The 25437-nt window shown below is 39.7% G+C and overlaps 6 protein-coding genes across 7 annotated transcripts; 1 reads left to right on the top strand and 5 right to left on the bottom strand.

Moving 5' to 3' along the window:
• On the bottom strand, window positions 1-3735 carry ndufb3 (NADH:ubiquinone oxidoreductase subunit B3). The gene is made up of 3 exons (XM_074689461.1): window positions 3642-3735; window positions 2575-2703; window positions 1-236 (listed from the first exon to the last, which is right to left on the bottom strand). Exons 2-3 carry the CDS (start codon window positions 2700-2702, stop codon window positions 86-88), a joined length of 279 nt encoding a protein of 92 aa, XP_074545562.1. The 5' UTR covers window position 2703; window positions 3642-3735; the 3' UTR covers window positions 1-85.
• A 762-nt stretch (window positions 3736-4497) lies between these two features.
• Window positions 4498-7460, bottom strand: pecr (peroxisomal trans-2-enoyl-CoA reductase). Its single transcript, XM_074688981.1, has 8 exons — window positions 7244-7460; window positions 6562-6695; window positions 6296-6461; window positions 6132-6213; window positions 5965-6061; window positions 5773-5883; window positions 5216-5327; window positions 4498-5061 (listed from the first exon to the last, which is right to left on the bottom strand). The coding sequence occupies exons 1-8, from the start codon at window positions 7353-7355 to the stop codon at window positions 4979-4981; spliced, it is 897 nt and encodes a 298-aa protein (XP_074545082.1). The 5' UTR covers window positions 7356-7460; the 3' UTR covers window positions 4498-4978.
• Window positions 7461-8214: 754 nt separating this feature from the next.
• On the bottom strand, window positions 8215-10154 carry rpl37a (ribosomal protein L37a). Its single transcript, XM_074689023.1, has 4 exons — window positions 10084-10154; window positions 9359-9487; window positions 9109-9191; window positions 8215-8384 (listed from the first exon to the last, which is right to left on the bottom strand). The coding sequence occupies exons 1-4, from the start codon at window positions 10084-10086 to the stop codon at window positions 8321-8323; spliced, it is 279 nt and encodes a 92-aa protein (XP_074545124.1). The 5' UTR covers window positions 10087-10154; the 3' UTR covers window positions 8215-8320.
• Window positions 10155-10369: 215 nt separating this feature from the next.
• Window positions 10370-12759, top strand: cfap410 (cilia and flagella associated protein 410). The gene is made up of 7 exons (XM_074689469.1): window positions 10370-10597; window positions 10726-10744; window positions 10839-10885; window positions 11012-11241; window positions 11372-11522; window positions 12037-12136; window positions 12236-12759. Exons 1-7 carry the CDS (start codon window positions 10521-10523, stop codon window positions 12398-12400), a joined length of 789 nt encoding a protein of 262 aa, XP_074545570.1. The 5' UTR covers window positions 10370-10520; the 3' UTR covers window positions 12401-12759.
• Window positions 12760-12962: 203 nt separating this feature from the next.
• orc2 (origin recognition complex, subunit 2) lies at window positions 12963-18621 on the bottom strand. Its single transcript, XM_074689468.1, has 16 exons — window positions 18478-18621; window positions 18191-18262; window positions 17923-18078; window positions 16942-17028; window positions 16724-16813; window positions 16616-16647; window positions 16470-16527; window positions 16071-16381; window positions 15872-15981; window positions 15649-15781; window positions 14479-14575; window positions 14247-14393; window positions 13999-14170; window positions 13852-13913; window positions 13647-13765; window positions 12963-13120 (listed from the first exon to the last, which is right to left on the bottom strand). Exons 1-16 carry the CDS (start codon window positions 18608-18610, stop codon window positions 13037-13039), a joined length of 1863 nt encoding a protein of 620 aa, XP_074545569.1. The 5' UTR covers window positions 18611-18621; the 3' UTR covers window positions 12963-13036.
• A 1002-nt stretch (window positions 18622-19623) lies between these two features.
• LOC141804405 (D-serine dehydratase) lies at window positions 19624-24765 on the bottom strand. Of its 2 annotated transcripts, none has more exons than XM_074688805.1 (10): window positions 24684-24765; window positions 23887-24042; window positions 23654-23783; window positions 21917-22067; window positions 21642-21822; window positions 21076-21194; window positions 20828-20954; window positions 20240-20302; window positions 20057-20162; window positions 19624-19969 (listed from the first exon to the last, which is right to left on the bottom strand). In XM_074688805.1, exons 2-10 carry the CDS (start codon window positions 24039-24041, stop codon window positions 19880-19882), a joined length of 1122 nt encoding a protein of 373 aa, XP_074544906.1. In that variant the 5' UTR covers window position 24042; window positions 24684-24765; the 3' UTR covers window positions 19624-19879. The 2 variants fall into 2 exon arrangements, with proteins under 2 accessions (XP_074544906.1, XP_074544907.1); XM_074688806.1 differs by lacking the exon at window positions 24684-24765 and adding an exon at window positions 24537-24668.
• Between the last annotated feature and the right edge of the window lie 672 nt (window positions 24766-25437).

Here is a 25437-nt window from a genome sequence, read left to right as displayed (position 1 = left end):
TGATTGAAAGAATATTTAATTGACAGAAAATACAGAACATTAACAGATGTCATCATGATGTGGGACCAAGGGTCAATAGTTGAGATTAGTGACTGCCTTTCTTTGGGGGGAAGAAAGTGTACTCTACAGCCAAAGCAACAGCAAAGGCAGCAAAGCCCCACTTGAACCCTCTGAACAAAACCTCAGGTAAGGTCACTGCACGGGCGAGCTCGCCTTGGTACCTCCACGCCTCGTTTCTGCAGGAAGAGAGGACATGAAGCAAGGTCAGGAGGCAGAAGGACTCAAATATCAGCCACTTTTAACCCTCAGGATCCAAATCAAGATCAAAATACCACATATTTTAAATGACTGGCATTTACTGAAAAAAAAAAAAAAGTAGAAAAGCACTCGGAGAGCGCAGACCTCCACCAAGCATATTGTGATTGTCACTCAACACTTTAGGGCTACTTTTATGGCATGGTGTGGTACTCCCTTTCAGCAGACTGTGCTAGCTAAAGACGGACCTACACCCTGTATTTGCGCTTCAAAACTCCTTTAAATTTAGCTTCCCTTGGCATTGTCTTGCAGGAGTAAAACTTCAGCTCAGCACTGCTCAAGGCTCTGCCTCATTATTGAAAGAAGGTGCTCTGCAGATTGGTATGATGCCTCTGCATTGTTGACTGTAAATTGTGTAAATAGCCGTGACAGAATTGACAGTAAATAATTTATAAAGAGTAAATAGTGTACAATAATGTTGTAATAGTTAAAGGGGCTGTGAGGAGTTTTAAAGTGATCTTGAAACAGTCTCCCTTCTAGATATATGCTTGATTGTAATCCACACTTTAAAATGAGATTATCAGCACCAATATAGAGACAATATTACAGGTTACAGGTTTTTCGAAATGTAACTGCTTAGCTTCCCGATTGGGTCAAGCAAGACCAGACTAATTTACGACATGTCTTAGTCTCTATGACAACACCACGCCAGCTGACTAAGTTTATCAGTGAGAAGAGAGATCTGTATTTTTCTTTGCTGAAAATGATTTCTTGGATTAAGTTTGTAGTGATGGTGGACACAAGGAGCCTAACTGTCAGACAGAAAAAGGACAGAAGAGCAGAAGAAAGCTAAACGGGAGAGTGATACAGCCCGCGCTTAAGGCTGGAAGGGCTAAACTTTTTGTGATCATGTTCATTCCAAATCACAGTCAGCAGTTATTCTGCAGTGGTCTGTTCAAACTTGAGAGTTTATCAATAAAATGAAGAGTGAAGTTATGTTAGCTCTGCTTGGTAGATGAGGGTTGGCAGGACATGACCAGGATTCACTAACATTACACATTACAGACACGTCTCACAGGATCAGGCTGTCAGTAGCGCTAAATATGTATGGCTACTAAACTACTGTACGAACTGACAGTTTGTTTGTTGACATGTTAGCCTATGGATACGTCACAGCACTGGGCTGCTATGAGCACTAAATATAGCCGGCTACCGATGTACGGTAGGAACTTACAATTAGAAGTGCCCTAGTCCGATATTGATATCGGATATTGGTCCGATATCAGCAAAAAAACAAGTGTCGGTATCCTATCGGAATGCATCTAAAATCTCCAATATAAGCAGTTTCTGTTACCCATTGGTTAATAATAAATGGGTCAGTTTTTCCTCATACCTACTGTTGTTGACTACTGTTCTTTGTTTGAATAATATCACTTAATCAAGCCTTTTCTAACATGATAGACATACTACAAAATAAGTAATAAAAGTATGCATGTTTAATGCTGATACCGTATCAGATTAATATTGGTATCGGCCAATACTCAATGCTGCAGTATCGGTATCGTATTGGAAGTGAAAATGTAATATCGGGACATCCCTACTTACAATGTTTGCTTGTTGTCACGTTTCAAACAACAGTGCTACATAACTGTACTGATAAATACCTTATCTCGTCACACATCGTCCAGTAAAAATTTGTCTTGAAAAAGGAACATGTGATCCAAAAAAACCACAAGCCTTGTTAAAACGCACATCTTCATCAGACTCCTGGGCAGAAGGTGGCGAGGCAGTCCAATTAAAACAGATCCTCCTCATAGCATCTTTAATAAAATTTGATTATATTATACTCCTCAAGAGACATTGCTGAGTTACATCTGGCTTTAGCCATGCTTGTCTTAAACCCATGGAGGTGCAGGACTTCATATTACAGAGAAGAATAAGTCTACAGCGGGGAAGAAAAAAAAAAAAAAAAAACGTCAAAATTTGAGGATATTTTGAATTTAGTACCACCACCAATATTGAAAAATGTGTTAAGAGTGTTAAGAGTTGTGCACAATAATTCCTCATTTTCTCAAATTTTAAAAAGATTAAATAAGAGAAAAACATTTTTTTTCCTGACACTGCATGAAATCAAAATTGAGTTACATCAATCTATGGCCAGGGATGTCCTAAATTTATAGAGGTGCAGGTCTTTGAAGAAAAAATGAGATCACAATGACAGAAGTAAAACAAACAAAAGAAAACAAACAACAACAAAAATACAAAAACAAACAGGAACTGCTTGGGATTCTGAGGGTTAATGTCCGTGTCCATACTGACCGAAGCCATGGGTCTTTCAGGCCTCTGGCTGCCAGCCTCTTCTGAGTGAACTCCAGTGGGGTTCCCTCCACTTTCCACTGCCTCCAGTCTGGTAACTCTGTTTTGCTTGGGCCATGATCACCTCCCATGCTGCACACATACAAACATATGTGCTTAAGCCTGGTTTTAACCCTAACCACAATCATCTTAATTAAAGCAAACAGAAGATAGAATAATGAAGCAATACTGTCACAATTCACAACATAACATAAGTGGAACATATTTTGTCTTATAAAAAGAGAGGTTTTGATTTTTCCTCCAACATAAAACATTCTGCATTTCAATACCTGGGTTCTGTATTGTGAAATAATAATAATTAATTTTAAATAATAATTAATAATAAATAATTTTCACAAAATACCCAAGCAGGCATTGATCTATTTATAAAATTACCTAAAGCTAAATAGCTACCTCCAAGGCTACTTATGTAAACACTGCTGGTCTGCTACGTGACAGAAAATCTGGTGACGAACAACCTCCATGTTAAAATGGGTAAATATTAAATCAGCCGGTTCTCATCATCACCTTTAGTTTTGTTCCTGAGTCCAAAACGACTCTTAAGACAACTGGAGCAATGAAATGGGTGGATTAGGCGTGTATTAACAACACCTAAAGACACAAAGTAATGGTCGTCCTGTAGGTTTTATGTCTGTCAAAGATCACTGCAGGCACACATCATCGACATTACACTTCGTCTGGGGACCAAAGACACGAAGAATTAACCCTGTCTTTAAAACTAGTTACAAAGCTAGCCGGACACGCCATACGTACTTATTCATACCATACCAGTTTTAAGATCTTAAAAGTTAAAACACACATCGATGGGTACTTTGAGAGAACCACAGCTAGCTTCTCCAGATAGCATGTCGCAAGCAATCAATGTTCGTGCGTAAGATAAACATATTGCTCTTTATTTCAAAGAAGGCATCTTTTTCTTTGCTTGTGTAAGGAGATAATGCATCCATACAATATAAAAAGGGACAAAATATGCGCTAGGATATAAGTGGTTTGCAAAAGAAACTCTGTACCTGAGCGGTTTGTTGTGACCTCTGCTGTTAGGCTAGATTTGCGACAGTGACACTGTTTGATGGCAAATTCTTCTTCCTGGTTGCGGATGGCAACGGACTTTAGGTGCATTACCGCCATCTATTGGACTGGAGTATATATCAGTTGATTAACCGAAAAAAGGACAATCTTGAACTATATTCTGGGAAATAATCCTGTATCTTTCAAAATAAATAAATAGATAAATAAATAAAACGATGTTTTCTGACTCGTGTCTATAAACATACTATTCATATTGACTTTTATCTTCATTCTCTCAAGCACTGATGATCATTCCCTCCTTTCCTTTCTTTGTATATGCCCTACTCCCAAACAGTACATGGAGAACTTATTCAATCTGCTTGCATCTCTTGTGTTTGTTTTACTGGTCTATTAAATGGCTAGTTTTTTTAGTATGATTTTGTTCGATGTGTTTTTAACCTATTCTGCCTCTAGATGACATTTGATCGTATTGTTTAATGTGGTGAACATCATAACCTACACTTGTCCTCACAAATAGCCAATGTGAGATAACTGGGAATGAAACGTAGGACCAAGCTTTGTGTTGTACCACACTTTCTCCTGTTTTGTTATCTACCCACCCAATGCTTTTAAAACAAGTATCTCTTTGTTCTCACCATTCCTGTAAAATTGCTTTGGTTTCCACAGAACTGAATTCAACAACAATTTTCCAATAGTGGGTGAAAACTGTAGACAGATTAAGTAGAAACCACCGTAATTTTACTGAAACCTTTTTGTCTCAATGCCAAATGCCGTGATAGAGTTGTAATTTTTTAACTACATATATACATAAGGCACACTTTGCTTTTAAAGGTATTTAATGATGTTATTCACTTTAACATTCTCAAAAAATGAAGTAGTAAATGTAAAATGTTGCACTGCATGCTTTCTTTAAAGATTAGAAAGTGTTTTTTTTTTTTCTTTCGACGTGAGGTTAAAACTGCCTGTCAATGCATGGAAATCTCAGACCCACATTAGATTTACATGATGAATCCTTAGAAATAAAGAGGATTGGCTTGAAAATGTCCCCCAATGGCTCTTCAGGAACCTAGGCCAAGATTAAGGCAAAAAAAAACACACACTAAAGTGCTTCTAAACAGCCCCAGAGACAGCAAAACAAAACTTCACTGCTTCTTGAAAAGATCTTATGTAAATGATCACACAGAGCACAATTATGTACATCAATTTCAGAAGAAATCACAACATTTTGAAACCAGGTCACTGATGTGTCCTGATTCTCTTGTGGTGCACGTAGAGCTCCATGTTCATGTCATCATACTCAGTCACTAGACTAGGTGAATTATAGTTTGCTTTTTGGGTCGATCAGCTCTCTCATAGCATCACTGTTCTCCCCCTCTGGAGCCTCTGGCCAGGCACTGTGGTCTGGAGAAAACAAGAAAAAAAACATACAGAAATTTATCAAGATTTATACCATTAAAACCTTACCAGATTTATACCATTATACCATTAAATAATAAGCGGCGGTTAATATTAATTGTAAAAACAGTGTACGGAAGAGTCCAGAAGATAACCGTACTGGGTATGTCCCAAATGGATCTATAGAGACTCTGTCCTGCATCAACCCTCAGAGTGGCCCCAGAGATGTAAGTGGCAGCAGGAGAGAGCAGGAAACATACTGTTGATGAGATCTGAGCAGGAAAACAGAAAATAAAGACTATCGACAAAAAAGCAAACAAAGTAAGAAGATATCTAAATGAAGCTAAAATCACAGAAGAAAGCTGAGAACACAAGGTCATTTTCTGCCTTCTGAAACAATGTTGATATAATTCTCGGTCCTTGTGCTTTTCAACACAACAAATCTTAACAAGCTAATTGATTCTTGTCTCTTAAACTAACAGCTGGTGTGGCTTCAATTTGAATATTTTTTATGCTCACTTAGGAAAGCATGGATTTTAGATTTATGGATGTAATATGAGATGTCATGTGCGCATCATTTTAGTAAAGACATATTCTAAAGTTGTTCCATGTTGTAGTCTTCCATGGTAACCACAATACACCATAAACATAAAGACTCCCTAAAATAAAAAAAAGATCCTCATATTTTCTGTGCTCTCTCCATTCACTTCTTCACACCTCTTCTGGTACTCCCAGCCTCTTTGCGGGGCTGAATGGAATAGACATCTTAAAGAGTTCGGGTCCGAGTTCTTTGTAGTTTTCCATTGCAGTTTTGGAAAAGATTGTGCCCTGAAACCAGACAATTACACAGGCTTAAAATGACTGCTCTGTACAACAATCCTATTCTGTGCTTAGTTAATTGATCCTTACAGGGGCAACTGCATTGATTCGGACTCCTGAGGCTGCCCACTCGATGGCCAGAGTCTTTGTTAAGTTGTCCACTGCTGCTCTTGCTGCCCCTGTGTGGCTGTGGAGAGGAGAATGTTCAATGATTTAATAAATGTGTGAGGTGAACGTTTATGCAAGGTCCTTCTTACGCCATGCCAGGGAAGCCTTTCCACATGTCAGCGATGATGTTGACTATCGCTCCTCCATGCTGTTTCATCCATGCGGTGTAGACTGTGTAAATCAAAAACAACAGTCTCACTAAAAGCTCTAACATACACACAGACTGTATCTGTGTTAATGGTTTGTAGCTCACCCTGCTGACAGCAATGGAAGGTACCGGTCAGATTCGTGTCAATCACAGCTTTCCAGCCTTTTGAAGAGATGTGTTCTGCTGGGCTGCTGAACTGACCTCCTCCATTGTTCACCAGGAAGTCTATCCTACCGTACTTCTCCAGCACTGTAGAAACAAGAATCTTCACCTGCAGCACAGAAAATCAGAACAAGACACCACAATAAAACCAGGAGGATCATAAACTGACAACAGTGTAAGAATCTCAGAGTGTGCACAGGAAGGCAAACCTCGTCCTCTTTTCTGATGTTACATGGAAGGGGAGTCACACGTGCGGGGCTGGATGGAGGGATTTTCTGTCTCATCTCCTGAGCTGCTGCCTCCAACCTGTCTGCCTTCCTGCTGGAGATCACCACACTGCAGCCTGGGAACAAAGTGGTTAAAAAGTAACATATGAGGAACCCAGCAGTTTGCCATAAATACAATGCATTACCTACAAGCTGGAAGGTCAGAGTCATGTAACTCTTGTTCCAGTGACATTTCTCATTTGCTCATTCTTTTTCCCAAAAAAACAAAGATTAAAAAAAATTGTTGAAAGATAGAAGAATATCTGTTACTCCTGATGATCTCATCAGGCAGTATTTGAACATCACAACAAAATCAAAAGAAAAGGAAAAAATGTTTGAGGGTGATGCACCAAACCCAGACCCTTTCCTTTTCATTATATCACACTACTGGGATCATTCTTCACTGTTTAGCAGATTTAATCATACTCTACTTGAGAACACATTTAATTATGCGTTACCATCGCTTACACATTTATCACAGTTATTTTACATGCCAGATTGTGTCTGGAGCACCTCCATAGGAATGTATCTGTGTCGAAGTTCACCGGGCTTCACGACACTCTGCTGTTTTTCAAACCTTACATGGATTAAAAACAACCAGCTGTTGGGAAAAATATACACTAACCAAGTTCCAGCAGTTCCTCCGAGATAGCTTTGCCGATCCCGGTCCCTCCACCTGTAACTATTGCAACTTTGTTGTTAAATAAGCCCGGTCTGAAAACTCTGGACGCCGCCATGTTTGTATCTTGACCCTGCAAGGAAGAATCGCGACACCGCGCCCCCTGCTGGACGGTTTGCGGCTATGTTGTTGATGTGAAAGACAGACGATTTTTCTCCTGACACAAATTTTCACTGTTTTCACAAACCGTATCTACATGCAGTCAATCGCGTAAAACTAACAATATAATTAAGTGAATGACAAAACTTTTTTTTAACCTTTTCTGCGCCCTTGGCATACGTTTCCAAATTATCTTAAGACTTGTGAAGACTTGTCAGTTTTGTTATTTGCTATATATGCCCATAGAAGCCATTCTGTTGTTTTAGATATACCGAAATCTTTAAGCGTTAAGCGGTTGAAACTAATTCAACAACAAAAATATGGGCTAATAAGTTAAAACTTTGGTAAAATTTTACTCGTGGCTTGCTGCATTTATTTGATGCTACTTTATATTGCCTGTTATATTTCCTTTAGCCTCTCTTTTTGCAGACATACTTTCGGTTACAGTTTCAATACACTGAAACTTCATTCATGTGGGCATTTAAACAATGTTTTGAATCCACAGTGATGACAGACTGAAATGTGGCAAAAGTTGCTCCAGACTGATGGTCTTTAGTTAGACCTTTTCCATGGCTCACACATCCTGACTTCACTTTTCACATACAAGGTTCAGTGATGAACAAGGACCTCTGCTAGAGCTAGTTGAATTACACCACATATTGCTGCAGATGACCAGGTCAAGATCAGGCCGAGAGGCTCTCCAGCATGTTGGAGCAATACTTAGAACGCATAACTTTTCAGCACTGCAACATCTTTCACATGTTTGTAGTTATCTCTTTAAATTAATTCACACACAGTAAAGGACACAAACAAAAAACTTCCGCTCCAGACCGCTTTATTTTGGGCTGATGATGTCATGTCCAGGTCGGTTAAGTTATACAAAACAACAAAGTCCCAAATCCACCAGTGATCGTTGCACTTGGTTTACTGGTCCTTCAACTCCTTCAGCCTCCTGATCGCTGACTTGACTGTGACAGCGGAAGTTGTGCTGAAAGGAAAAACAAAAACATGATTAATTACACAGTCACTACATTTGGTGTTCATACTGTGGACACACTGATAAACGTGTCACTTCATTATGAATATTCAGCCGTTTCAAAAACTGGTTGCTGCTGTCAAGCTGTACACTAAAATAGATAAAAAACATTACATTGTCAAAAAGCCTTATGAGGGCTTCTTTGGACATCTTTCAGACAAGCAGAGAGGTGCAGTCAGAGATGAAAAAACAGCTTTCTGTCAGAAATCTGCAATTAGCTCAAACCTATCAGGCTAAAGTTGTTGACTAACATTACTTGACATTATAGTTGTTGGATCTAGCTTTATATTCACAAAGTCTGGCTGAAATGGTTGAGAACATGTTACTGTGCTGTCAACCAAAGAACACTTCACTGACCAAATGAATAATTACTGTACTTGCATTTATTACACTGAGCCCCTAAAACCAAGCTTTGAAAGGGTTACCTACAACTTCCTATTTTAACTGATCCAATCAAAACAAGCTGTTCACTTACTAACCACTGTGGAGTACTAACGTTTTGGATAAATACTGAAGAATGAATGATACTCAGCTAATCAGGCAAAGAATTACTGCCTTTGCAACAGCACATTCAAACAAAAATCTTCCGGCAAACTTTTACAGCATCAACATTTGGAACCAAGACATGTTTGTGAAGGTGGGTAGTAAAATAACAGAAATGCAGAATTAAACTTACTTGTAAGTCCAAGCACCTCCAGCTACCGTCTTCCTGCAGGACCCACAGTGCCAGATACCGACGGCCCTCCTCTTCATCTTGGTCTGTGGGTTCAAACATAGCATTATGTTACTCCTCTATTTGTCAAAACATTGAGATCCATCCCGCTGACTACTGAAATTTTAAGCATTATTTCACAATCGAACTCAGCTCTCTCTAAAAGCATGTACAATGCACACAAATTTGATGTAGCTCACCATGTTGTTCTTACCTTGCCACAGAAGGAGCAGGTGTATTTGGCATGCTGGGAAATTTCAATTTTCTTGACCATCTTCCTCAGCGATGCACCGTAACGTGTGCCATATTTACCAACGATCCCCACCTTCTTGGTACGCTTGGCCTGAAGACAACATTAACAGACGTGAAGTAAGAACAATGACAATGATGGATTAAAGCCCTAATCACACCCGTTGAACTGAAATAAAATCAGCCACATATTAGAAATATAGTTCAAAACGAGAGCTCTTTGATAACACAGTAAATGTTCGAGGCAAATTAAATGCAAGAGGGTGATCAAGAGGGGACTGAGTTACTGACACTAGGAGTTAGCACAGTTAGCCGCCTAGCATAGTACAGCCCAATTTAACACCAACACACTGAATTTAAAGACGAAAATCACCTCAAGTACGTGAACACACTAACCCGCTTTAAAATAAGAAGCTGCCGAACGCCTACACTAGAGCAGAAAGGAGACTTAACCTCTTATAAAAGTGACACAGCTATTCAGCCCGGTACTTGGCTCTGGTGGCAGCCATTACTGTCTCCACAAGACATGAAAACACTGTTTTTACTGATAATCACAGCAAATTTAACAAAAATAATACATGGGTTTCATAAAAATACGACACCCTTATGCTTCTATATTCGTATATGTAACATTGGTTCCACATAAACGACAGATTGATTCAGATTTGGAAGGGGGCTGTCAAGGCTCACCATCGTTTCAGAGGAGACGTTGGTCCAAAGAGGGAGTACCCATCGCGCAGGCGCGATTTACCCAGTCGTTTACGCTGCATTGTGGGGCTTTGAGTTCTTGTTGAATATAGACACTGCCACATAAAAGATAAAATAACTTTTTATTTTGCAAATAACGTGGGAAAAATACGAATTACCCTTTTTGTGAATAAACTGTTTAGCAAAAAAGGCTTTTTATGAGATATTATTTATGGAATAATTTTACAGGAAGAGGCTGTAACTAAGGACGCTTAGGTCGTTGCGCGCATGCGTATGTTTGCAATGGACAACAACATATCCGACTGCAGGGGAGTTGATATGTTTGCCCACGCAGTCCGTCATAATGCGGTGCCTGTTGTTTGTAAAAATAAATCACGGTGAAAGTATTCTCCTCTAACGATTGTGTTTGTGGATATGCTATGAAGCTAACGCGGAAACTAGTTCTTGCTAAGGCGAAGGCCTCCGACTTGGAAAGTGTGAAGAAACTGAACTGCTGGTAAGTGTCTCCCTCTTAGCTCACTGGGAAGATGCTGGTCTTATTTTTTGCCCATAGTACAGTCATCTTTTACGGTTTATACCCTGTCTTAAACTTGTAGTTACATTTTCTGCATTTTCTTTTCAAAGGGGATGCAACCTAACTGATGTGAGTACTCCAAATGAAAACGGGTGCATCTAATTCTGGCTTCAGGTTATTCTCATGCATGCAACAAAATAACCCTTTGTTTCTTTCTTTAAAGATTTCGATTTTCTCTCAAATGCCAAACATTGAGGTGCTGACACTCAGGTTGGTCTATTTAACTCTTTGCATACTTTGACACATCCAGACTTGGAGTGAAGTGACTTACATCCACATGATTCAGTCACTCAGTCTATGAATATTATTTTAATTTTCTGTCTTTTCTCTCTTTAGTGTGAACAGCATCTCCTCTCTCTCTCCCCTGTCTGGCTGCCTATCTCTGTGTGAGCTCTACCTGAGGAAGAACATGATACCCTCACTTTCTGAGCTCTCACACCTGCGCCCGCTGACACGTCTTAGAGTCCTCTGGTTGGCAGAAAACCCCTGCTGTGGATCTGACTCCAGTCAGTATCGGCTCACCGTGTTGCGCTGCCTGCCTCACCTCCAGAAACTGGACAACCAAGGTGAGTGTGTAGTGATCTTGTGTTCATTTGTATCAGAAGTGTATACACTCACTGACTGAAAAACTCTTCATAAAGCATTTTTTCACAAGAGAATGTAATGATGGACACAAATGCCATGTGATGTTTGCAGTAGTGACAGAGGAGGAGATTGCACTAGCCCTCATGGATGGTGAAGTGGTCACAACCCCACCAGGCAACTTTCAAAACCAGCTCTCCACAAATGGACTTCAAGATGCAGAGACAGAGAACGACCCACTGAACTACAACATGGAGGAGACCAAGTAAGATGTGTGAAATAAATCACCACAGCAACTGTGATCATAGTATGGATACAAAGACAGTCAGCAGATTTTTTTTTAATATTCTGGTTGCTAAAGGGATTGCTACAATCCTTTTTTATGGGTTGCATGGACAGCACTACAGGAATAAGGAAGACTTGTATTAAGTTGGGCTTCACTGCAGAAAGTGCAACACTGACTGCTGATGGCGCACACGACAGATTTATGGCAGGTTTTTAATTAATTAATTTTAATTAAAGTTGCAAGAGATGTACTTATGATTCCTTTTTCTACTTGAATAATTGTCACTAGAAATGCATAATTAGTAGTGCAAAAAAGGGGTTTGGTATACATTTCTTATAATGCTAAGCGTATTACAATATTACACCCTAAGTAAAGTTGCTGTAGCTATTATATAGTTGGGTCTTTGGTGATTCTCATCAGGAGAGGAAACAGAAATAAGACATGCACTGGATGAAATGTTTGTGTTGAACTATAATCCACTGCTTGTTTTCAGTAAAATCAGAGAAGAGCTGGGGATGAAGCCCCTCTCCAGAGACAAGTTCCCCTCTCTTTCCTCTCCATCCACCAGGGAAATCAAACCCGCAATGAAAAAGGTATTTTCTTTTCTGTAAGCTTCACTTTAACTTGAAATGTACTCACCATATAATTTCTTTGACAAATCTCTGTGGGTTTGTGATGTCTTGTATTTCCAGGCACACACACTTGATGCAGTTCTTCTCCTGCTGAACGATCTAGATGAAGAGGAGCTTCTTGTCGTACACACAGCAACCCAAAACAGACTCCAGACTTACACACTGAACTCGGAATCACTCAACAGTTCACTGCAGACACAGAAAACTGCAGACATACAACACTGAACAATTTCCCAGCATGCTTTCAGGACCAGACCCCCTGCTGCTTTCGCCTCCTCTAACCAGAACATCCCCCTTTTACACCAAAACAGCACACCCCCAAAACACTTGATACTTTTATAACCCATTACCTTCTAATTGGGCTTTGATTTGCATGTGATGTTATCTGACTGAGCTCTTCCTCTTTGTCCCTCAGCTTTCTCATGTGCAGCTCTACTGAATAATTTCATTAACTTCCTAAATAAACGGTTGATTCTCTACAGCAGCATGCCGACCTGCCTCGTAAGAACAAACGATTGTAAGTTTTGCTAAACGTAAATCTATTTCTGTAATTAAAGAGAATAAACTGCAATGAACAACTGAAAGTGTGGACTTTATTTTATCAGGAGGTATCAAAAAGTGTATGTACACCAAACAGGAGGTGAACATCATAGTGGTTCAAGGAGCATTTATGACGAGTCCAAACATTTCACTGACAATAAGCGTCAAGTCTTTAACTGAAGCCGAGAGAAAACCATTAGATAGGCTCATGTCATCTGTCGATCAGGTGTCATTTAGCCTTTGAGTAATAGTTATCGCTCAAGCCAACAATATCAGTTCTGATGTATAAGGGTTCAAAGTCCACATTCATCTCTTCTTTTCTCAGTCACACGCCTCATTCTCCAGGAAATCCATCAAAGTGCTCGCATCCACAGCAACCAGCAAGTACTCCACTCCATCTGCACCCTGGGGAAGTTTTAGAAAAGAAGTGTAAGTGAGGTACGCAATAAGGTTATTTATCACTTGACAGTTTTTTCCTCATCTTTCCTCCATGCTATCATGGACATAATTTCTGAAATGCACCTGGCAGAGAAAGAAGGCTTGCAGATGAAGCACTGAGGACAAATGGATAAATCTGTCAACAATGATTGCTGCAAGATCCGTGACACAGCTTGAGTATAGTCTAATTTAAGTTAAGATAAGAGTTATTTTCATTAGACAAAAATTAAAAATTCCAGAAAGGTATAAAGGGCATAAACATTAAACTGTCATCCATTTAAAATGACATCTGGAGGCTCTGATGTGTCAAGAGGAATGCCTCTGCATAACTACTTTCTGGTTTATTTGACTCTCTGCATCTCAGGCTAGAGAGACCAAGATGCATGACAAAGAGTTGAGGAAAGGAAACATGGATATTGACACGTAAAAAACATTTTTTTTGCAGAATTAAAGTTTTCAGTGACTGTGAGTTTGAGAAGAAACATGACTCCACCTTGCGCGTCCGTATCAGTTTGTGGTCTCTGAACTCAGTCAGCTGAGTCCTCAGCGTGAGGTCAGAGTTCACCAAGAACGCCTCTCGACATCGCTGGTAGAAATCTTGGAATGAGAGACCTGCATGCAGCGAAAGAAAACATTTCAACCATAAAGAAACTCTGTCACATTGTTTTAGCATTTTGTAGTTTGGAGACGCTGGGCACCTGTGTATGAAGGATTATCTTTGTTTTCCAGCTGAAAGTTCACCAGCAGTTTAAATATTCCTCTGCAAATAGAAAAAACACATAGGAATGGAAAAGTTACAGAAGTAGCAGCTCTGACAAATGATCAGCAAAGGGTTTGTACGGTACCTTGCATTAGGTGTCAAGCTGCGTAGCACGTGTGTGAGGGAGGATAGAGCCAGAGCTCCAGTCTGCTGCACCAAGAGAGAGTTTTCGTACGACGTCTCCTCTGCGTAGTGCTGGAACGTCACACACTCCCACCACAGCCAGTTAAACTGACTTTGCTGGAACTGGTCCCACACTTGGAGGACACCCAGAAGTTTCAGCTACAGTGAATGTTTCATTAAATTAACTTGTTGTTAGAGACATGTTCTTACCCAGAGGAGCGTTGATGTGATCTAAAGATGCCACTAAGTGCAGGTTGGGCAGGGAAGCCAGATGACCAAGTGCACTCTGGGTCTTCTCTCCTCGCAGCATCGGTCCATCAATATTATGGATCAGCAGGTACACGTGAAGATCTGGACCTGCCAGGACACGCTTAATCTTTAAAACACAGCTTTTAGACACAAGAAAAAGAAAAAACAAATTCTGATCTTTTAACACACTCACGGTCTTTAAGAGTCTGAGTGATGTACTGGAGCTGATCTGAGGGTGTCCGGAAAGTTCCCTCGTACTCCAGAACCTCACACGCCAGAGCATTCAGGATCTGAAATCAGATAAAAGCTGCCTGAGCCTTAAAGACTTAAACAAAGATCCACCTCTACCGCTGATGATTAAATGTTCCTTTGTTTTCAAAACGCTGCGGAACTAAAAACGACAAAATCCATCAAAAGTGGTTCCACACGTTTGTCCTTATGACACTTGAAGATGTAAAGCTCAAATACATCATAAATACACAGGTTCATTTCTAAACTAGAAAAGCACTTAGAGAGCGCAGACCTCCACCAAGCATATTGTCAACACTTTAGTCCTACTTTAATGTTTTACTCCCTTTCAGCAGACTGTCTGCTAAAATTTGGTGTTAGTTGCAGGTTTGTACAATAATTTGCTACCTGACAGTGTTGAAAATTATGATGACCCAGGACAAATTTCATATTCTGGATCTTGAATATTGCCAGGATCTGGATCATACTTTTACATCTGTCAGAAATTATGGTGACCTTGTCTTGTATTGATTTGCAAAGCAATCCAACCATTTATGGTGGAGTTATATAAACATATGATGAAAACGACCCTATCTTACAATGATGAAGAATCCTTTAAAAAAATCCTGTATCCTTATGCTGATCCAGATCACCTCCAAAATCCTATCACTCCTTCCTTATCCCATTTTGAACATTTCCTGAAAATTTCAACAAGATCCGTTTGTCTTTCAACAAACAGGTGGCGATCAGCACCATTTTCATGAAAAAAGTATCAAATGAAGCAAAATACTCCACCCATGCCAGTGTGCAAAAAGCTGATATTAACAAAGAAAGCTCATAAGCAGCCTCATGATATCCAGGATCTCTAACAGGAGCTTCAGGCTTTGTTGAGCCAACTTCTAAAAGGAGTCTGAAATAACTTAACGTGCTTCTTAGCCCATTAACCCAGACGAAACAGTTGCTCTGTTTTTCATAGTAAAAAAAAGGTTTGTCTCCCTCTCATGGGTTTAGAGAGGATAACTTGTTTGACAGACATTAATTGCTGGATTTGGTCTCTGATCCCCCCGTCTCAGTTTAACTGATAATTTGAGAGAAAAAAAGCTCAATTAGGACGGTTCCGTTTCTGCATACTGACTGATTTCAGAGTTATGGAGGGGAAGAATCCGTTAACCACGAGGTGGATTTCATCAGCCAAGTGAGTTGCACGGAAGTCCTCAAGCAGACACTTTTTGCTGCCCAAGCCGTAGACAAGCACATTAAATCCCAACCTACACAAACAGAAAATGGAGAAAACATTTTTTTTTCCAAAATTCAAAAATAACAAAAATAAAAACATGAAAAAAAGGGACTTCACTCACTGTAGCTGTAACATCCATTTGTTAAAGTGCTTCTTGTGTTTGTTGAAGAGCTGCTGGATCTCTTTGGAGTAGCAGGATGGTTTTCCTTCCAAAAGCTGGACCAGCATCTCCTGCAGATAAAAAAAAATCACCTCAACAAAATGACTGTAAAGTTCAGTAAGCTCACTGAACAGAACACCAAGGCTGCCATTTTACCCACCCTGTCAAGCTTAGGCGTGTGCAAACGCTCCAGTGTGCGGTCTGAGGTCAGAACCTTTGAGCTGCCGTGAGCTTCAAAATACTCCTCCACCATACTGGGCTGGTTCAGGGCTTCAGAGGTTTTACTCTTCTTGGCAGGAGTCTTGTAGAGAGCTGCAGATGAACTCTTAGAGCTTTTTACTGGTGTCTTCAAGTTCTCCTTGTCTTCTTTCCTCATACTCTTCTCTTCCTCCGTACCATTCTGATCTTCCTCGTCCTCTCCAGAGTCAGAGGGAGAGAGCTCACTATCGCTGTCTGAGCGTAAGCTTGGAGCTGAAACATCACAGGATTTTGATACTGTCAAACCCAAAGCACTTCTTCATTACAAGAGACTCCACATCTTTTAATATGGTAAACTCACTGGTTATCCTCTTCCTCAGCCTGTGGGGAGTGGTGGAGACAAACTGAACCTTCTTGCTCTGTCAGACAAGGAGAAGAGGTTAAACTAAGTAAAGCAATCTACATCATGATGAGCTGCTGAGTGTAAAGTAGACATAAACGTCTCACCCTCTGTGGAGTCCTGCTTCCACCTCTGTTGTCTGCACAAAATGAAAAAACAGATTAGGTTTTAAGTGAAAGGAGATAGAAATACAAAAAAAAGTTTGTTGGACTCACTGCGGCCTGTTCGGGTGGGAGTGCACGGTTCAGGGTTGGGGGCTGTGCTGAAGGTCACACTTTTCGCTGGTGTACGAGCCAACTCGCTCGCTATAAACAAAACAAACATCAGAAAGTTAAGAAGCCAGACAACAGAGTAAATAATTATCCGGTTAATACAGCAAATGCATCATCCTACAATAATTAGTTCATATCTGACAGAGAGTAAAGACTCCTACCTGTCTGGGCCATGCTGTGTCCTCGTCTGACTTTCTGAAAGGTGAAAATGGATGACCCAGCCACTCTGGACAAACCCTCCTCATCCTCTGTAGAATCAAAAACAAACACCAAACAAGTTTGAAAACATGGAATTAGCATCTTATATGATGAGCAGCACCCAAAACACCGGCCTCTTGTTACATCAGGAAGAAATGTTTATGATGTTTTTATAACTGTATCAGTACACATTCATTAATAAAAAGGGAATATCAAGGGACTGAAAAGAAGGGGACACATAGTTTCAGGCAAAGTATAAAACATCATCTGTAATGAGTACAGTCATTTTCTTAACCCACTCAAATTAACCAAGCACCATTTCTGCATGTGAGCAAATCAAAGCAGCAGAGGACAATGAAATCATGACCAAAAATAACATTTAGACCCAGACATTCTGCTTGGGTTATGCATTGATGGGAACGTGGGGGCAGATACGTGGCTGCCAACTTAAAAGGGCAAACTTAATGATATGAAAAATGATCAAACCTCATGAATCAGTATTGAGCGCTGTCACAGCTGGATGTTTTGCAAAAACATGTAGCTGATCAATTACCTATTAGTTTACTGTCAACATGCAGGCCATGTGGAGCTGGAGCATATTACCTGCTTGATGACACCTTTTAAAAGTCATGACAACAGTTGTTCTCAGTATTAAATGTTCTGTACAACAAATTAACATATCTGTTCATGCCGTTAACATATTAGCAGGTAATGAGAAATCTCTGTGATAAGCCAATATCAACCAATATTAACTAACATACTATATTTATACCCACATATCTGACCTCTACTAATAGTACAGTCATCAGTAGCTGGGCATCCCGCTGCACATTATAGCAACAGGCTTCAAAAGGCTGAGTTTAAACATCATCAAGAGAGGTTGACACCAAAAGATTGTTAGAAGGGTTAAGATTTCATTTCGAAATGTCTGAAATTGTCCTCACCTTCTGCATTGCCTGTTCCCAAAGCATGGATGTAATTCTGCTCATCAAGGAGACCGTTTTCATCTTCGTCATGCTCGTCATCCTCTCTGGCCCGTCTCCCAGCTGGGCTCTTAAACTTCACCATTTTCTGGACAGCTCCACTGCTGCTCTGCACACCTATGCATTAAAAACAGGTCAAAACACAGACACAAACACAGACACGGGTATTTAGATAAAAAAAATTTACTTTAATACACAGACATCTAATCACAATCTCTAGTACCCATACCCTCCTGTTTGTCCACGATGTGCTCCAGAGCATCTTCATCTCCAATAAACCTCACCTCCAACACACTCATGACTGGAGGAAACCAGAGCACAGTGAGACAGGGGCAGTTTTCAGCGCTATACACTACCCTTAAAGAAAATACCCATACAAAGTTAGCCTCATGTGGCAATGCAGTTCACTTCTAGTAAAGATTAATACGGCAGCAGCAACAGACAGCGGCTGTGCTCTAAACGCCAAGAAGGAAAGTGAGAAAATGAATAAAATAAGCCAAACACTTGTACATTTACCTGATAATGTGATTATAACCCCAAGAAACTGTAAACAAACCCTAGAACCTGAGAGCTGCGCAGTAGGGTCGTCTGACAACTTTACGCGCCATCCTGCTGAAGTTTTTAAACCACGTGACGAGTGAAAGGTCATACGGTGGCCAATCAGAGCGTTAGATGCAATAGAAACTACAAGTCCCAAAATGCCTTTCGACTTCTGTTCAACGTTAGATTAGCACACTCTGTGACAGTTTTAATGACTTTTATGGTGGTTATGTCGATGTCTAAAATTGTAAGTTACACCGAACAACGACAATGATAATAGTTATAGCAAAACCACAAGGACCAACGTCAATATTTATTATAAAAATAGTTCAAATTAAGAAAAAACAGAAAAAGATTTTTCTTTCTATCTTTTTTAAAAAATAATTACTTCAATAGTGATGTGTACTTGAATGTGGGAAAATTTGGGTTTGGGTGACGTGCTGGAGAAAGGTGCATTAGCTTGTAGAAACTTTGATGGCTGTGTTATGTGATCCAGAAGATGTTGACAGATTTTTAAACTTTGTGTTAAAGCTTTGTTGGGATCATGTGCAGCTGCTTTTCTTGGCTAGGTCACTCTAGAAAGAGCTTTTTTTTATTGTAAAGAGGTTTCCCTGATTGAATAGAAATAATATTAATTAAATTAATCTTTCATTTAGTAAACACATTATTTTGTGCAATATCTGTAACTGAATTTCTGTTAATTGTGTGACCAGTGCATCTCACACAGCACTTTATAATGATTCAAAAGCCTTATTGTCCCTTTACACGACAGACCTATTCAAATCTTCTACCAGCTGCAAGCAGCTGGTTAGGCCAGCAGACTGAGGAAAGCTTCTTTCTCCTTTGCAGGAATCACATTTTTACTGACTTTACCAGGCTGTTGTTTTTTTGTGGCAACTTCACCTCAAATTAAAAAGAAAATGGACTGAAACATCTGAAAACGTGAGTCAAATCAAATGCTCATAGGCAACAACTTTGACAGTGAAGTAAGCTTTGACAGGGTCAGTTTCAGAGTCATTTGGATATAAAACATGCACTTTAAAAATGTTGACATACACAAAAAACATCTTGTCTACGCTGTAATTAACACAATGCAATAAAGATGAATCAACAACACAGGGATGAAGTTTTCATTTATTTAACAATTGATGTAAAAAGCAGACAGGTTATTTAATTTCTTTGCAACTTCAAAACACAAGAGAGATAGTTTTGACAAAGAGAAAAATGGTCTAACCCCTTCAGTATTCTTCAGAACAAATTTCTATCACTTATTTTTGCCTTTTTTTCAGAGGCAAGAGGAAGGAAACAGTTAAAAAATACATTTATAATGTACAGTAACTATAACACTAATTGCCTGCATGAACTGTTGGGCGGCTGTTCACCAGCCTCGTGTTGGTGTCCACTTTCCCAGCAGCCGGCCTTCAGAGTGCACGTGGTACACAGAGTGCATCATGGCTGTGGCACAGGACTGTAAAAAATAAACAGAGAAGATTTAAAAAATAAGACAATGGTCCCACAGTAACAGTGTCAAAGATTGACTTTTAATTAAACGTACATGGTAAGGGATCAGCGTGAGCATCAAGCCCAGAGGATATTTGCTGTAGTCCAACGGTCCCGAGATAGGCTCCACTCTCCCGTGCTCCTGAGTCATCGACAACAACCTGGAGAGAAAATTCTGCCATCAGAGCCTCAGTTACACTGGATTTTTTTATTAATAATCAGAAAGAGATGGCATTACTTCAGGTTGGGATGTCCTTCAATCATAGCATATCCAGTGGGAAGTTTTCCAGCCCCGTCCAGACTGAGAGCAGTTAGAACAAAAAGATTTTATAGTCATGTGAAAACAAGAGACACAGTGGCTATGGTAACGTATTAGGGATTCTCAGTTTTAGTGTTAAGTGAACAGAAACTTTAAGTAAATTGCTCGTACTGGTGGAATATTATGACCTATTCTGTCACTAAGACTTCTGGGAGCAACACACACATTTTCAGGACCTTCCTAATACGGACAAAGGCCACTAGCCAAGGCTTCCTTTCCTGTGAGCTGCCATAATTTATATAAACCGGAGATACTCTTTCAAGAATGGTCCTAAAATATGTTGATATGACTTTAATGAACCAACAAATGACCAGGACATTCTGCATCTAGCCATTGATACTGCTGAAGATCAGAATAACTACAAATGTGTGGCCTTTCCCTTTCACTCAACCCCTAATCTGACTTCAGTGTACTTTAGAGTCCATCACCACTAAAACTATTTTGTCAGGTAGACAATTGTCTGTAAGCACCAGTCTGCAAAAACAAACGCAGCACTAATGAAGGCACCTGATTCCCGCCCATCCACAGTCGATCAGGAGCTGGTTCCTGTGAGGACAGTGTCCAATGATTCTGGTCAAAACTCTCACAGCTACGTCCTCAAGACTGCATGATCCGATCACAGACTGCTGCACGTCTAAAGAACATCAGAAACATCAGCATGCTCTGATTCTTCAAGTCTTCTCTTCAGGGTGTTAATAACAACCAGAAAAGAGATAAAATAAAAGGTTCACAGAAAAAACAAGTCACATACTTACCATAGAAGACATAGTTTCCAGGATGGACCTCACTGAGCTGCTCCATGTCTTTGACAGGGTGACTGCAGGAAGGGGTGGAGCCAATGCTGGACTTACAGGTGATACCAACAGCTTTCAGCCTGCAAGGAACAACCACTGTAAAGTATGAGGGCAGACATCAAGACAGCATTCCTTTTACTGTCATAGCTGTCAACTTTGTAAAACAAATCACTTCATATTTACTCAATGAAAACCACACTACATGTGAGACAGTGACATATTAGCATCTTTAAAGGGAAAAAAGTAAACACTTGTGCTCTCATTCAGCAGAGAAAAAGTCCTACTCATTGAAAGAAGTCAGAAATACACAATGAACCAAATTCGGCTCTACTTCTGAAATAAAACTTAAGGGATAGACATGATTTCATTGTTTGTCGTTAATTTTACACTGATATCCTCAACAAGCTTTATGATCAACCAGGTTTGAAAATGTGTATTTTGGGGGTCTCATTTTACTTTTCTTGGACAGGCTACATATGACATGAGTTGCCCTTTCTCGTACATCTCTTTTATTCATTTTGTCTTACTTCTCCATGAACTGCAGAGTTAAGTTGGTGGTTTCTTGGGCGACAGCCTGTATTTGCTCCGCCCCTCTGCAGTAGTAGGTGTTTCCACAATGAGCGTAGACTCCTGTTAGCTCCACTCCCTCTGTCCCAGCGATGGCCTGAGCCAATCCAAGCGCCTCAGGCTCAGAGTGCAGGACACCAGCTTCAGGAAATATAAACAGAGCAACAGGTGTTTCTTTTATTTCCACAGCCCAGGTGATGCAGAGCTGTTTATTTGTTTATCTGTGTTTACTAACCTCGTCCATTACCACAGTCCAGTTTCATCCAGACGTGCCAAAGCCGACCATCTCTTAATGGTCTCTGTCTGAGCTGCTCCACAGCATCAGGGTGATCGAGTAAAACCTGGAAGAGATCCAGTCTCTCTGACAGGGCCGCACAGCGCTCTACCTGAAGGGTCATAAAAACGTTGATTTTCTTTTTTTTAGCACATAAATGTATCTTTTTAAAGGAAGTACAAAGAAATGAGACAGGGGGTAACATAAGTGAAGCTTTGGGAAAGTGCTGATGTTCAATTTCGCTCTTTGGTCACTAAATATGGAAAAATTGTCATTGTTTGTTTAAAGCTAGAGCAAGCAACATTATCTAAGTGCATTTCTTTGTTAAAAATAACATGTTTTGATGACTGCATCTCATGGACAGTATAATAATAGAATGCTATTTAAATACAAGTAAACAAACAATCAAGTGTTTTGCAAAAAATGTCAGAACCATTTCCAATCACTGTCGTTGACAAGGAGAGCAGGTAAATGCTTCTGCGACCAAATTCGAACTTCAAAGCAGAAAAACAGATAAAAACAAGCATCAACGCCCTGTCTAAAAATATGAAACTTATTCAGAAGTGCTAAAAACTGCAGGTCTTTGAGATTCCACTAGAGGCTACCATCAGAAAAACTGTAAACCACATACACACCCAGACAGAAAGACCTACAGCAAAAACACAAAATCGGCTTTTTTTTCTTTCAGCACACTGCACAGAAGGGCGATGTCATGGACACTACATCCATGCATTATACAGTCTCTAGTAGAAATGCAATTTTTTGTAAGGTCTAGGGATGGGTACCTTTTTGCATTTGAAACGATACGGCACTGATGGTACCTGGCAATTGGTGTCGGTACTCAACAGTACCAAATTTCTGTAATTTTGTGTGTGTTTGTGTGTGGTGTTAAATATTAAATTGTTTTAATGATAATATCCCAAAGTTTTTCAATTTTTCACATTTATTCTTCAACATATGACCTTGCAGTGTCCAACATGATCATCCACTTTTACCCTCTTTCACAGTCACAAGGATGCATTTAAGTATCTTAACATGGTACATTTTGAATTAGCCTGGTAAATGAATTTATTTGCTATATTTCTTTGTTTTTATGCAATCTATAAATAAAGACTATACTAAACCAGCCATTTAAAACGACTATGTTCAAACCTGCATCATTTGGCTCTCTGGTAGAGCTCTGGCTCTTTCTGGACTTCTTACTGGAGGTGCTGAAAACAAAGTGGCAGTGGGGAAACACCATATGCATTCTTTTCAAAAGCTTTTTTTTTATGGAATATTGATCAGTTGTCAGTGTTTCCAATGAGTTTGACAGTAGGTATGTTTGGTGTGTTGATGTGGAAGGGTCAAAAGGCCTTTTCCTGCTAAATTGGTCAGAGGCAGTGTTTATTGCTTCTTCAAACTAGATTATTTTGAGTTTAACATCTTCATGGAACTGTTTCAGCACCTGAAAGTTTTATTCAACATATAATCTATGCCAGATCATTGATTACTTACAGATAAGGCATTTTTTAATTCACTTTGTGTATGAATGAAGGTCTGGCGGAGCTAAAGTTTGGATTTACAATTAAATTGGAAATTAAGCACGCAAGCATGGTGTGTTAGGTTTATTTCATTTTTAAACTTTTTGCCTGACTCTAGAAGATAAAAAAAGCTTGCAGAGACAGAATGAATGTTTTGAGTGTGTGAACAGAGAACCTTATCAAAGGGAAGACAGTATGCATATAGGATGTCATCAAAGCCATGGTCTGCATAGAAACAGGCTTCTGCTAATGTAGAAACAACGATGCACCGCCGTGATCCACCTGTCATGATGTCAGCACACTCACTAAACAACAGCGAAAACAAATCACAAAACAAATCAGTGTTTCTGAGAAAGTATTGCCTTGTTTAAACATTGTATGACTGTGTGTGTTTGTGTGTGGTCATACAGAGTTTTGTGTGTCTTCATGTGAGGCCGAAGTTGCACCCCCATCCTCTGAAAGCGGTCGATCATCCTCTGGGCATTTTTCTTCACTTTATCCACATCCACCACCAGAGCAGGGGTACACAGAGCAGAGAGGGCCTCTCCCTCCATACTAGACATGCTGGAACAAAAACATCCATACAAACACACACATACACAAGCATAAATGCACATACACACAAGTAAAAACACACTAAATATTCTTTTGCAATTAAATTATTGTGCATGACTGACTTCAACTGAGCTACAGTTCAACAAAGACACTATTCTTTTTCCACAATCACAGTATTTTATGTAGTATGTTAGGCTACATACATATTAATAATAAAAAAAAAACAATGACAATTAAAAAATATATGAGATATTTTTATCACAAACAGGCTGATGACAGGTTTCCTCAGTAGCGGGACATTTACTATGGTTGTGCAATGCAGTGAGTGAACTTTGAACTTTATGATCCCGTTAAGCACATTTTTTAAACAACTTTTTTTGGATTGTGTTCTGCGCCTGGATAATATTAGGAGAGCAGCTAACAAACTCTCGATGCACACACAAGAAAACAATGTTAAGAATAAATATAGGCTATAATACATTAAATAGAAATACGCGACTAACCGCTTGTGTGGATAAAATAACTCGAAGCTTTAAATGGTCAACGACGTCTTTCAACGTACGTCAACGTAACGTACAACCTACGTCTTGTAATCAGGCAACCAAAACGAGCTTTAACAGAGGACTTCACACAGGGCTGTGATAACTTACCTGTTGGCCTGCAATGCACTCTGCAGCACTTCACATGATAACAGACTGACGTCCACAACGCGGATGTTGTGGTCACGTTCTCCTACGGTGTCCGTGGATGATCAAACCTCCTGACCGGATGATTGTACGAATTTCCTATCTGCACTGGAGTTTGCAGTGGCATCGCCTATGAAACCTGACAGCTCCCACAAATCCTAAACAATGACTGGCTATTTACATTTTAATGTAGCTCATTTTGATTTAAATTTCCATGAGTTGCCATTTTGTGGAAATATTTGTTAGTCATCAAAGGTTTAGGGTGGATTCGGGTTTTGGGGACATTTTTTTTCTATTCCACCTTGTGATCATTTTCTTGGAAGGAACTACGAACTAACTCCCTCAAGGTGTCATCTTGATGAAATTAATTGTGTTTGATTATTATTTTTTCAAGTGACTCTTTTGGTAATGTGGAACAGTATGTTAGATATATTGGGACACATGTCATTAGTGGATCTTTGCCTTGAAACATGTCATTGCAATAACAAAAGTGAAAAGCTGGGTGTTTATTTCCCTGCCTTGTAGGCCACCTCCATACCATCAGGGGTGCTGGCTTGTGAACTGTGTTTGGACAACTTAACTTGCCCACTGGTCTCTCTCCACTGTAGATCAGAGTATGTAGCATTCATGATTTCCAGAAAGAAAGACCATTTTTTAAATCATCAGACCACTGGAAAGTTTCCTGCTTTGCCTCATTAGTACTTTTAAAAGGGCTCAG

The sequence above is a fragment of the Halichoeres trimaculatus genome, unplaced genomic scaffold, assembly GCF_033239565.1.
Source record: "Halichoeres trimaculatus isolate MK-OKI-2021-1 unplaced genomic scaffold, fHalTri1.1 fHalTri1_scaffold_15, whole genome shotgun sequence".
NCBI lineage: Eukaryota > Metazoa > Chordata > Actinopteri > Labriformes > Labridae > Halichoeres > Halichoeres trimaculatus.
The sequence above is the reverse complement of the archived record's forward strand: the minus strand, read 5'-3'. Positions and strand labels throughout refer to the sequence as shown.